The sequence below is a fragment of the Struthio camelus genome, chromosome W (genome assembly GCF_040807025.1).
Source record: "Struthio camelus isolate bStrCam1 chromosome W, bStrCam1.hap1, whole genome shotgun sequence".
NCBI classification, from domain to species: domain Eukaryota; kingdom Metazoa; phylum Chordata; class Aves; order Struthioniformes; family Struthionidae; genus Struthio; species Struthio camelus.
Genome location: NC_090981.1, coordinates 47,418,320 through 47,431,539, shown reverse-complemented (window position 1 = coordinate 47,431,539; position 13,220 = coordinate 47,418,320). Strand labels below are relative to the sequence as shown.

The window sequence follows — 13,220 nt, the reverse complement described above, 5'->3', positions numbered from 1 at the left end:
GGTCGGGGGCGCCTCTCACCTGCTCTCCGCCGCGTCTCCACCGTCTCGCCGCAGCTCCAGCGCCGGCAACGCCCCGGCTTGAGGGGTTGGAGGCGGGCCAGCCCCCGCCTTCCCCGCCGCCGCCGCTCCCGTGCCATTACCGTATTTCTCTGCGTTCGCTTCCTTCCCCCCCCTCCCCCCCTCCACCCCGGCTTTCCCAGCAGAGGTGACCGGGTTGCGGCCGCGGCGGCCCCGCCCCCGCATTCCATTCCCTACATGGTGTCACTGAGGGCGCCGCCGGCCCCGCCCCCTTTTCCCACCACGCGCGCGAGGCGCGCCCGGGCTTGCGCGCGTGACATCAGCGGAGGGGGTGTGTGGTGGAGGTGGTTTGGAGGGGGGGGGACGGAAAGAAGACGACACAGCGGCACGGCGTTCCCCCCCCCACCCCGCAGCCGGAGGCAGCAGCGCGCGCCCGCGGCCCCCCCCAAGAGCGCGCGGAGGAAACCTTCCTCGGGCCGTTCTATTTATGTTTGTGGCGGCGATTTGCATAAGCCGCCGCCCCCTCGCCGTGGGTGAGGTCGGGGCCCCGCCCCCGTCCATATAAGGGCAAAAGGGGGCGGGGCGCGGCGGCGGCCGCTCGCTCGCTCCCTGGTGCCGTTTATAGGGTACAGCCACTTCCGCTCTCCGCTTAGAAGCGGCGCGATCATGGCGGAGCGCGGTCAGCTCCCTCCCCCCGCGAAGCGCCTCTGCTGCAGACCCGGCTATGGCTCGGGGTGCAGGCCGGGCCAGCGGGCGGGCGGCGCCGGACCCGGCAGCGGGGCGCTCTGCGCCGGACCCTCCTCTGCAGCTGCCGCCGCCGCCCTGGGGCTGCTGCCGCTCGGCAAGACCCAGAGCCCCGAGTCCCTGCTGGACATCGCGGCTCGCAAGGTGGCGGAGAAGTGGCCCTTCCAGCGGGTGGAGGAGCGGTTCGAGCGGATCCCGGAGCCGGTGCAGCGCAGGATCGTCTACTGGTCCTTCCCCCGCAGCGAGAGGGAGATCTGCATGTACTCCTCCTTCAACACCGGCGCCGAGGACCCCGCCGCCGCCGCCCCCGGCGGGGCCGCCGGCACCGCGCCCGGCGGGGCCGCCGACACCGCCGCCGCCGACGAGACCCGCCTGCCCTTCCGCAGGGGCATCGCGCTGCTCGACGGCGGCTGCGTCGATAACGTCCTGCAAGTCGGTGAGTCACAGCCCGGGGCCGCGCTCCGGAGCCGGGGGCCGCGTCGCTGCCCGGGCAGGGCGCCGCCGGCCGGGCCGGGCCCCCGGCGCTCCCCGCTGCTGCCGCCACCTGTGATCCCCAGCGCCCCCCCCCCCGGTCGCCGCTGGCCCCCTCCGCGCCCGCCGGCTCCTCCGCCAGCCCGGCGGAGCCCCCCGGCCCGGCGGCGCGGAGCGGAGCGGTGCGGTGCGCGCAGCCCCTCGCTGCCACCCTGTAATCCAGGCCGTGTAACTTCCTCTGCCAGTCTCCTCCCCCTCGCATCCAGAATACATAATAACTCCTTCACCCCCTCTCCTTGACACGGCCGCGGCCCGGCCCGCTGCCCGCACCCGGCACGTAGCGCTGCCGCCGCGGCACTGCGCCCCCGGCCCGGCCCGGCCCGGCCCTTCCGCGCTGCCCCCTGCCCTGCCCGCGCCCCGTAATCCCGGCCGTGTAATCCCGCTCGGTCTGTCCCCTCCCCGCCTCCGCCCCCGGTAATCCGGGTCATCCTAATACCCCGAGCCACAATAGAGCGGAGATGCCGCCGCCGCCGCCCCCTCCCCCCGGGACCGCGGCCGCGAGTGGAAATGAATCAGCAGAAGGCGGCACATGGGGGCGGGGGGGGGGAAGGGGGCGGAATACGCTGCTATCCAAAATAAAGAAATAAAAACGAAGGCGAGGATCCCCCCCCGCCCCCCCCCCCCCCGAGCGCATTTGCGGTGCGAGCGCGGCGGCGGCGGCGGGGGCAGCGGCGAACAAAGGCATTGTCCGGGCGGCGGCGGGGGGCGCCCGGGGGGGGGGGGCCGCGGCCCCCTCCTGACACCAGCGCGGGTGAGAGGTGGGGGGAGGCCGGGACGGGACACGACGCCGCTCTTCCTCCTGCTGGAACAATGCTCCCACCCGCCGCCGCCTCCTCCCGCTGCCCCCGCGCTCCGGCCGCCGCCTGCCGCTGCTCTTCACCTCGGCGGCCGCGCAGCCCCGGGCGGTAGCTCCTCCCCGGCGGCTCCGGAGGTGGGTGCCCCCCCCCCCCCCCCCCCCGCGGCGGAGGCGGCCACGGCAGGGGGAGTCCCGGGGGGCTCGGCCCCGTCGCGGCCGCACGACCTAACACCCCCCTCCCGATGCCCGCGGGTCGGGCCGGGCGGCGGCGGCCCCGCCCGGGGGGGGGGTCGGTCCCCGGTGAAACTTCCGCGGGGGGGTGATGGGGGGGGTCGGGCCGCGGCCGCTTTGTGCGCGCGGGGCGGCCGGGCGCGCTGCGCCCACCGCCGGCAGGCGATGCCCCGCGGAGCGGGAGGGGGCCGGGCACTTTGTTCTCATTTTCATGTTTATTTGTGTCCTTTTCAGTTTTCCGTCGCTCCCCCTCCCCCCCCCCTCCCCGAAAGGGGAAGCCAGACAAAAGAGGCTCTTTATTTCTTTTCACCGCCGGTGAAACGGCGAGGCTTTGACAAAGGGGGAGGAGGGCTGCCGGCCGGCCGGGCCGGGCCGGGCCGAGCGGGGCCGCGCTCCCCCGACGGGGCCGGGCCGGGGCGGTGCGGGGCGGCCCGGCCGTGCCCGGTCAGCGCCTTTTGTTGGCGGAGCCGCGCGGGGCGGCGGGGCCGGGGCGGGGACCCCTGGGTGCTGCCCGCGGCTGGGCTCTCCGGCACCGCCGCTTATTTTCCGAAGGGAAGCTCAGTTGCTTTTTCTAGGCTCGGTGCCCTTCCCTCTGCCTAGGGGGAGTTCAGCTTTGAGACGATCACTTCTGGTTTTTTGATTTGTTTTGTTTTTTAATCTAATTAACTTTCTTATAAGTTTCGTCTCTTGGCTTCCCTGCCCTTTCCGAAGGTCTGAGGCACGTCTGTGGTTCCTCAGGACTGGCAAAACCAGAAGTAGGGCTTTTTTAGTTTGGTTGGCAATGCTGAGATTTTTTTTTTCCTTTTGCTTGCACTTGGTTCTGTTTGCAAGCGATGAGGAATGACAGGAGTGCACATAGGGAGGGTTTCTTGGCTGATTACATTTAAGCCAGGAATTCACTGTGAAAATAAAGCCAAGGGGCGATAAATAAAAGATGCAATCTTCTCCAGGAGACAGACACCCAGCGTGGGCTTTGCTTTGCTTGCTTTCAGCAGTGGAATAGGCCTCAGTGAGTAGTTGTGAAAGAAAAAAAGTAACTTTTTGTATAGCTTCAGAAGGGGGGGGGCATTGAGTAATGTTGGCAAGGGTCAATGTGAAGGAAGAAAATATGCATAAATACAACTGAAGTGTTGACTGCTGCTTCTGGAGCCCTTAAACACATTCCAAACAAATGCTATACATACTACTGAAAATACACTCTTTTTTAACTTAAGTGAGCCTCTTCTGGAAAGCTGTGCAAAAATAGTAGTGGAAACTGGTGGTAGGAAACATGTCAGTTGCTCTGACATAGGCTTTTGGCTCGGCCAGTGAGGGAGCAGTGGAACAGTTGGGGTGGGCTGGGTTCTCATAGGAAACTTTTTGTATAATTTGGGGTAGCTGTGTCATTAGGGCTGGTAAAGACCCTTGCCAAGGAGATACTCCTTGTGAAGCAAAAAGGTGCAACTGTGAAAGCAAATTCGACTGCAGTGAGTTATATTGGGTGGAGAATGGAATTAGTTCCATGTAATACAGCTGAATATGTAGCATTGAGGAAAACTTAAGGTTGAGTTTATATAAGTGCATGTTTAGTGACCGTATAAATGTGAACTTATGTTCTTTGCAGTATGAGTAATGGAAACTCTGTAAATGTTTACTATTGTACTATGGAAAAGCACAGTTATTGGACAAAGTACATTTTATTACAGATCAATTCCAACAGCCTTACTTGTTACCAAAGTATTACTGTAAACAGGGAATGCAGGATTTGATATCTGAGGGAGACATAAATTTAATTTTAGAGCTAGTTAATGGAACCATTTGCTTCTGAATTCTACATTTGGTAACCTAGCTGTGTATAAACATCCAGTCAAATTTATCATAGCAACTTTTTTCAAGCAGCAGAATTAAAAAAAAAAAAAATCAACTTGTTTCTACATTCTCTTTCTAAAACTCTTTATGTTACACTGCTTCATGTCCCCTTTTAACTTTTTGTCTCACATCTGTAATTAAAAGGAAATCCTAAATAAAAAGAAGATAACACATTAGTCATACACACAAGTTTTAATAATCGAGCAGAAAAGCTGTCTGCTAGTGTATGTTGAAGTTAAATGACATTGCTCCAGCGTAATAATTAGCGTCACTTCGTTTTGAAAGATTTTTCTCAAAAGGAGTTGGCTTAAAAATTCTATTTACATCAAATTTATCGATGGGCTTTTTCCTTTTTTTTTTCTTTTTTTATTTTTTAAGTGTTTGGTATGTTTGAACCAGACAAAGGATTTCTTCCTTACCTTATTTAAAAAGGTTACAGAATTCAGGCTCCTAAAACAAACCTTTTCAACTATAGAAAACAAAGCTCTTCTACTACAGTTGTTTTTCATTTATTTCAAGCTAAATATTTTTAGTGATAATTGTAGTCTAAACATGAAAACACTTTGTGAGTAAATACAACAATCTGGAAGGAAAATTAGAAATTGACTGTGTTTCATTTGGCTAAATTTATAAAGATGCCAAGAGTGAGCAGACAGTTTTAGATGGTGAAGTGTATATTTGGTTTCTGAGGTTAGTCCTGAATTAGTTTACAGTACTGTATTGTCGTCACAGCTATGTCTGTCAAGGTTAGGAGGAGGTATGATCCCTCAATAGCACAGTTGACCTGACGAGAGCCCTTAATGCAGCTATTCTAGGAGAAGGGGGGGAGGGAAAAAAAAAAAAAAAAAAGCCCTGTGCTGTGTGTTGGTATGACACTTTTTGCTTGGGGAAAGACAGAGGCTGCAGTGATAAAAAGCTCAGCTTTGCTGCTGTAGCTGCATCCACATTACAAGTACTTGAAGTGGTTTTCTGGTATATCATGTAAGTACTCCTAGAATATTCTTGTCTGTCTTTAATTTGAGGTCAATTTGTCTTTGCTGCATAGACCTTGCTTGCTCATATAAGCCTTCCTTTAAGGTGTTATACCCCTTTCCACAATAGTGTGAGACTTTATAATCACAGTAGTCGTGCCTCTTGGGTATGAATACTAAGAGTGAGTTGGAGAGAAGAAACTGCTAGGGTAGGAAAATAATGTAAAGAACTAATTGACTGGTGCTTACCACAGCTCTAGAATTTGGTGTTAATGTAGTAAGATGGAAAAAAACCCTACCTTCTCTCTGGAAGAGGTTTCAGCTGAACAGAATCATCAGTGTGGAACTGCAGATTCATTCTCTACAGCCTATCAATGATGTGTGATCGGGGGATGTAAATAAAATACTGTTTTAAGAAAAGCAAAGTAAAATTTCTGAAGTGTAAAGTAGTCATTGGAACTCCCTGGATGTTTCCATAGTTGATTCTTAAATGAAGTTAAGACCTGTGAATCTTTTTTTTTTTTTTCAATTTTCTTTTAATGAAAAGTATTTATCTTCTGCCTCAGAGGTGCTTTTATCATCTATTGTTACAGCTAATTATTCCCCCCATCTTCTTTTTTTTTTTTTTTTTTTGTAAATATGAGCTAAAACTTGGTAATTGCTTTCAGACCAGGAGAAGCCTTTTTTCACCAGGAACAGAAAGCTTTACAAGACCATATTGGTAACTGCTCTCTGTAATTCTGGTTGCATGCAATCTATATGTATTCTTATCAGCAGCTTTCAGATCCTTTCAGTGGATGATGGTTCTAGTAAATCCTTTTTTTGTTCTTCCTAGCTGTCTTTGCCTAAAATAACATGAAATCATAGAGCAAGCAAAAAGAACGTAATTTTTCTTCTTTTAAACTTTAATTGTTTTTGTGCCAATAGTATTGTGTGAAACACCTTTCCATTGATGAAACAAAGCTGCGTATTTTATTATCATAGCTGGCACAAACATCTTTTTGCTGTGAATTGAAATGCACCTTTTAGCCGACGTGATGCTCTCCACTGAAGCATGCAATATATGCTTAATTGTTGATGAAACCTGCAGGACATGTGGATTTAGTAAAACATTTTTTTTGAATGTAAGTAATACTAAATTTCATGACTCAACTAAGGCTGTCATTTATGGAGATGTAAGCAGTCTGCTTTGTATTAACTTTTTGGTGTCCTGTGGTTCTGAATTGTCCTGGTATGCGTAGTGACCCTTTTCCAAGGGGAGAAGGTTGTGGTAAACTTCTTGTCCTCCTCAAATAGGCAAGAGTTTGGCATGTCTCCTGACATGCCAGAAACAAGCATGGTTTCTTCAGCAGTTGGCCTGATGTTGGGGTTTGGTTAGGAATGTATGACTAAAACAAGTAATCCAGAATTTGTTAATACAATATTGTGGTGGAGGAGTAAACAAATGATGTCTAACTTCTTACTGGACTTTTTTTTTTTGAATTAGTTCCAAGACTATTACAATCTTACAAAAATATCTTCAGTGATTCCAGTTTCAGTTTACTTTAAGAAGTATTTACCAATATTTCTGAGTTCTGGAACAGAAACCAGTGAACTCATTTTTAAAGATTCATTCCTGAAGGAGAGGCATCTGAATGCATTCCAGTTTCCTTGTTAGATTTGGAATGCAATGCATTAATTAGGGAACACACAAGCTATTTTCAGTGTGTATGCATGTGTGCTCTAATGTACTATCTTTGACCTTGAATAATTTCTTTGGAAACCTTAAAAAAAAAATTCTTTCAGGACCAGATTACTCTATGTGGAATACTTAGTAAATCAGCTCATGCCTTTTTTTAATCTTTCCTAAAATATTCAATCTGAATTTCAAGAGAAAGTGTTTTAAAGAGGTTCCAAGGGATGAAAATAAAACTTGTTACTGTTTTTCTGTATAATTATTAATGTAGAATGAATCTTTAAAAGGACAGTGTTACTACTTCGGTTGTGGAGTTATTTTTAAGGAGAAACAATGATCTGTAAATCATTTCCCATTAAAATTTTTAAAACACAGAAACCTCTTTTATAGAAACTTTTATATTGTGTTGACCTAACAAAATATTTCATTATCTGTTTTTATGTCAGTTTTCACGTTTCTTGTTTCATTTTTCCCCCTAGTCTCAAGGCTTTCCTCACTTTCCTCACTTAAAACAATTTCCACTTTCAAAGCTTGCTTTCTGTTTAAGAAAGTGATTCCATCTCTGTGTATGATCAGATGTTTTGGTATGTAGCAGTTCTTGAATTTGAGCCAGTTGTCATGCCAGCAGCTGATGCTTTTTCTCTCTCTCTCTGCCACCCTCCCTCCCTCTCTCATCTAACTTTCAGAGATGAACAATTAATTAAAAGCAAAATCTGTCTGTTAGGATAGGCTGAAGCTATTTGAAAGTCAGCACTGGATAAATTGGTTCCCTTAAAAATCCATAACTATTCCTGGTTGCTATGTTTTGCCATAGTGTTTGCTATTTTTCTCAGGAACCTGTTAAAATGAACCTTTATATAAGACTAGGTGACTGACTATTAACAAAAAAAAAACCCCTATTTATAATGGCAGGAAGCGTGTTATCATGTATAGCAGTTTTTACTGGTGAAGGACAAAGTGTATTAGGTTGCACAATATAAGATACATCTTCATGGATTCCACTTTAATGTAACTTCCTATCTAGGTAACCTAGTTGTTATGTCAAGACAAATCCTGAATTTTTTCAGTAACAAAATACTGGTGCAAAGTTATGGTAGTTTAAGAATGCAGGTGACACCCTTTAACTTTTTCTCTTTAGCAGATTTTCACTGGGGATTAGGTGGGAGAATTTGATGCAATTTAAAAACAAAAACTACTTTAACTGACAAAAGCTATCCTGTTTTTTGAGTATGCTCTCTGTGACAGGAACTAATTTGAAATTTTAAAGAGCTTTCATCTGTAACAAGGGTACAGATTTAATGTGAATTCTGATTGCCTGGAATGCAGTCAGCCTGAGAACATGTGAATACTTGAGTACCGTCCAATAACTACACTTGTTGTTCTGGGAGATCTGTCTCCTTGAACTTCCAGTTTTTCCTCTTGGTTTACTATCTAAACTACCTATGTAAAATGCTTCTCTCTGCTGGGTATGTATGTAGTTCTTGACATAGCTTCATAACCTTCAGTGACCTGGATCACTAGAGATGTCGGCTGGTGCTGCATGCTGGTTTGCATTCTCCCTCTAGCTACATGCCAATTATCATGATTTATGTGATGTCCTTGCGATGTATTACCATGCTGTCTTTTGACTTGGTAGCCATGTGCATCTAGTCTTTTGTTGCACAGGCCCTACTGTTAAGGGCCAGGATGTCTAGAGAACTTGTAATCTAAGTCAGTATCTGAAAATAGCTTTTTCTGACTTAATTCTGCAAATGTGTAAACAGACAGGGGAGTATAGCCTTCTAATAGTAACTGAAGAGCAGAGAATTCCTTTGTGGTTAAGTCAGAATTGATAAAAGGCCTCCTGTAGAAACTTAGCGATTGTACAAAAGACCTTTTCTGATTTGACACATTTCTGTGTAGACTGAAGTGTCTCTTAATGTAGGCTTTTTTACTTATATTTGATTAAACTCTCCTGAAAATTGAAAAACAAAGTGTGGAAGAGGAGTATCTTTATCTGTATTTCAAGTCCATTTTAAGATAATTGCGATGTGCACCATCACGGGCTTTAAAAAGGAGAGCTTGTTTTATTTTACTCTAACCCTCTAGTCTGTGTTGCAAGTGAGTGTATTTGACAGTTTTTGAAATGTCTGGAAGTTTTTTGCTTTGGAAACGCATGGGCAATGGCTGAGAAGGCCTGACGTTAATTGGAAGGATGCGGTAGAACCTGTCAGTAAGTTTACATGCACGCTAGTAGAGCTAGCCGGTCAGATAAATCGGAAGCTCATTTACTGAATTAATGTGCTAAAAATTCAGGTGACTTACCTTTTGTCCTGCTTTATTTAACAATCTGCCTGTTTACATAAGTCATCTTTCATTGTTAATTGGTGTCAGACCTCTAATATGTTATGGAATTGCCTGAAAAATATGAGGGGGAAAATGGCATAATAGGAAGAAATTTCACAGAAGCAGGTCTTAATATATCTTTGTTGTGTCTTTTTTTTTTTTTGCCCGAAAGTTAATTACATTCAAATGATCGTTTTAAAGACTGAGAAAATCAAATGTTGCATAGCTGTATGACTTCTAAGAAATGAGACACTTTGTTGTACGCATGCCAAGTTTAACTGCTAACTGGTTACTGACAGCCGGTAGTAATGCAAATATGGTGTAGGAACTGAGCAGGAATTGTGCAGCTGACTACAATGTTTAATTTATACTGACTAATGATATAAAGAACATTTGACCATTGAGACACTTAAAATTGGATAAACTGTTTTATAAAGAGTGAGACAAATTTACGGTCTGCACTAGATAGATCAAGTTCTCAAGTATCCTAATTATTTTCGTATTTTTAATATTGAACTTGTGTTGGAAGTAAGATTTTGGGTAAAGGTTTTTACCAACTTTGGCTCTTCCGGATTTGTTTCCTTTTGCTTAGAGTTTAACTTTTTCCTATTTTATACTAGCGGCTTGTCTTCTTTCTGCATACACATGCTCAGCAACGTGTACTGAGCATAGAGGCAGCGCAAACTCTCTTCATCAAATCAGCTTCTCCCTTGTCAGGAGCAGCTGGTGAGTTTTATTAATATGTAATTTCTAGGTTCAGCTTTGATATTTTGACCAGTCTCAAGTTCATAGGGCATCCATCAATCCATATTTGGTAATTAGTGATGAGCTTGAGAGTACGTTTGTGGAAAGTATAAATAAATGCAAATAGTGTCGTTGTCAGGGTTTCATATGCTTGGTGGCTGGTCATCTTTGCCAGTTTAGTTTTGGCCATAACATAACGGTGGATAGAATGCCTGTGGTAAGAATTTATTGACAAAAATATTTACAGATATTCTTCCTGGAATCTTCGGGAAAGCAGGAGCTGGTCAGTGAGGTTGCATGAAGGATCTCACCATAAGCTATTGATTACTTGCACAGCAGTAGCCTCAGTGAAGTGCTGCTTTTCCTTCTCATTTTTTCTGGAATACAATGAATGAACTGCTTTGGGCAGGGGAGAAGTAGTCTTGGTAAAACCTTCGTTTGCATATTTACAACCTCAGGGGGCCTCAGTGACCCCACTAAGCATGACTTGTGATGCTTCACCGCATTTCTGCTGTCCACTGGTGTTAACGGTTGAAGAACAGGGGGAAAAGTGAGAGTCTAAATAAATTGTTTAATATATTGGCTACAGGAAGGAATCCTGGAATGCTTTTATTCTGAAATACTTTGTTATGACCAATGACAACTGGGACAACTGGCTGTACTGCTGCTGTTGTAGATGCATAATGAGTCTCAGTTCCTCCATTGATTTAGGTTGTAAACTGAAACCTTGCAAACTGACTACAATTAGTGTCTTGGGGATAAAATATCAACTCCATTATATTCTGTGTCTGGATTTAGTGTAGCTATGTTACATAGAAGCTTGAAGCTTCAATTTTGTTTCTTCTAGTGCAGAAGGATGAGGGCAGTATAAAATGTGTAACTGTGTTTTTTAGCTCTTTGTTATTGCAAGCCGTGATATGCGAGAGAACCGTGGTGCAGTTCTCTTGGTCAAATCTAAATGCCTGAATTTGGAAGAGACTGACTTCAGCTGAATGTGCTACGCAGGAACGGTAGACGGTGGCTAGCAATGGGACTTGAGATGTAACAGATGCCTTGGTAGTCTGATGGGATAAGGAAGCTGATGATAACTTGATTAGTGATGCTTAGAAATTTTAGAAACAACATGTCACTTAGTTTTACTGACAAGTTTTAAGTGATCAAATTTTACATTGTTTGTCATGTATCCTGGCAATAATTCACAGGCATTAATTTCTAGTTACATAGATGGTAAATATAAGTGGCTGTTTGGTGGGAGTGAAGAAGCATTTAGGAGTAAATAAGAGTTTGACACATCTTCTTGAGGAGAAGAAATATAGCAAAATGCTGGGTTGACCTTTATAGATGAGAGGCTAGGAGAAGTGGGGAAGGAATGATGTCTGAGATAAGGTAGAGGTCAAAGAGAGCTTGACAGATAGTGAGGATACCATATGAACGCTCTCTCAATCTGATCTACTTCCAGTGGGTATTAGTAAAGGCATGGAAGCTGATGAATTCTTTCCTACAAAATGAAACAAAGCTTTCAAAACGGACAGCAGGTTGGCAAGCTATAACTTGACCGTCCTGTAGCTTTTGAAATCATAAAAGGTGCTTAAGGTTATGAACTGGGTCTTCTCTGTTTTTTCCATTTTATTTAAAACTGAAATTGGGATGCAAGTATCTGACACACTGACGAAATATTCTTTCTTCAGAAAGTGCTGACTTTCTATTTAAACTGAAGGGTGTTTGTCAGACTGTACTTTGTTTATCAAAAGTGGAAGCTACTTCTGTTGGGCGTGGGAGGCTCCATAGTCAAAGCCATTGACTCCATTTTATATATATTTTATAAATCTGTTTGAAACAGATTTATTCATGTTTTACCAAGTATAGTCAAACCATGTCTTCATTTGCTTTAACAGGCAATAAGTGGCTTAGATTTAAGGCATTCTGTATCTCAAAGAGGAGTTGGTCAAGGATGTATTTTCTTATCCTTTCTTTCCCCAGTAGTAAATATTTGTAGTAGCCTAGACCCATGAGCAACTGAGGTGTGTTTTTTGTTTTGTTTTTGTTTGTTTGCTTTTTTAGGGCTATATATGGTATATATTATATGTAACCTTGGGAAAGGTTAGAAGTGTAGAACAAGGATAAGTATTGTAATCTCAATAGTTAAGAGATCCAAAGTGTGTGTGTGTGGTTTTTTTTTTTTTAGGTTTGAAAGGGAAGACTTGTATTTGCACAGGGAAAGAGGGACAAGGAAGGCTGCTGATGTAGTCAGAAACCTGAATACTCCCAACACATAGAGTAACCTTGGAAGGAGCAAGATGGCAGTAAGATCAAAGCTGCTACTTCCTGATTACTCAAACATGTGAAATGATAGCTAGTGAAATGTTAGACTGGATAAATGGAAAGAGAGGTGAATCACATTAGTGAATCCCTGCCTATAATGAGGTCCATCTTCCTCTCCCTCCTTGAATAACAAAAGGAAGTTAAGAAGTAGGGATAACTGTTGAGAAACATCTACTGAAAGGAGGAAGTGGAGGAGGATGACTCTGCAATGAGACACGAAGCTGTGATTTTTAGGAAGTAAAAAGAGAACCACAAAAGCCAGTAAAGGTCAAAAGTTCTCAGAGAAGAATCATCAATCTATAGAAGCACTGAAAGGTAAAGGAATCCAAATCCCGAAAGGTATCCGGAAAGATCTTTGCAGGAGACATCAATGAGAGCAGTTCCAGTGCGGTGGCATCATACTGGAACCAGAAAAATGCTCCGTTGTAGAACTGTGTTCCAGACAAGGGCCTCAGTGTACTTGGCTACTGGGCCCTGAGAGAAGGTAGGTAGTGTTGTGGTGGAAAGTGGTATGATACAACACGAGCACCTCTGACAGAAGTTACCTGGAGGAATGAGGTGGAGGAGAGAATATGGGTGCAGTCAGCAGCAGCAGAGTGCAATAAGTCTGTATATTAACAACAAATATGTAGCTTAATTGCTAGGCAGTAGGGAGGGTTATTTTTAACTGTATTCTGGGCCAGACAGCCTGAAAGGGGTGAATTGGATAGCACCTTAGTAAGGAAATTAATGTCCTGAGCGTGGTGATGGGGGAGTGTGGTGTGGCAGAGTAAGAGGAAGTCGGAGCAGATTCACCTGTCCTGCTGGTGCTGCCAGCTTATGCTGGGTTGAAGTGCCTGTAGAAGTACAGTGGGAAGGATATCTTTGCAGAGTGGTCTGGAGGTGGGATGCAGCTGAGGTAGACTTGTATGATTTAATTTTTGATGGGTGGCTTGGGTACAAGTTGCATAAGTCACCAGGAGCATATTCAGCACAGGCTGGAGGGACCTTTGGCTTGTCCCCTTTAGCGGTTGAT

At 45.9% G+C, this 13,220-nt stretch overlaps 2 protein-coding genes across 3 annotated transcripts in view; one reads left to right on the top strand and one right to left on the bottom strand.

The window, feature by feature from the left end:
* The window catches only part of LOC104146868 (uncharacterized), a 73,726-nt gene extending 73,574 nt beyond the window's left edge, over nt 1-152 (bottom strand). Inside the window, exon 1 of the mRNA XM_068926119.1 lies at nt 20-152. Within this exon, the coding sequence (XP_068782220.1) occupies nt 20-137 (118 nt within the window). The 5' untranslated portion in view covers nt 138-152. The remainder of the gene's footprint in view (nt 1-19) is intronic.
* A 521-nt stretch (nt 153-673) lies between these two features.
* Nucleotides 674-13,220, top strand: part of LOC138060898 (zinc finger SWIM domain-containing protein 6) — a 116,568-nt gene continuing 104,021 nt past the window's right edge. Inside the window, exon 1 of one of the 2 annotated variants that reach the window (XM_068925071.1) lies at nt 674-1,198. In XM_068925071.1, the coding sequence (XP_068781172.1) occupies nt 685-1,198 (514 nt within the window). In that variant the 5' untranslated portion in view covers nt 674-684. Of the gene's footprint in view, nt 1,199-2,079; nt 2,225-13,220 lie in introns of those variants that run through there. The other variant, XM_068925072.1, reaches the window with a different exon arrangement.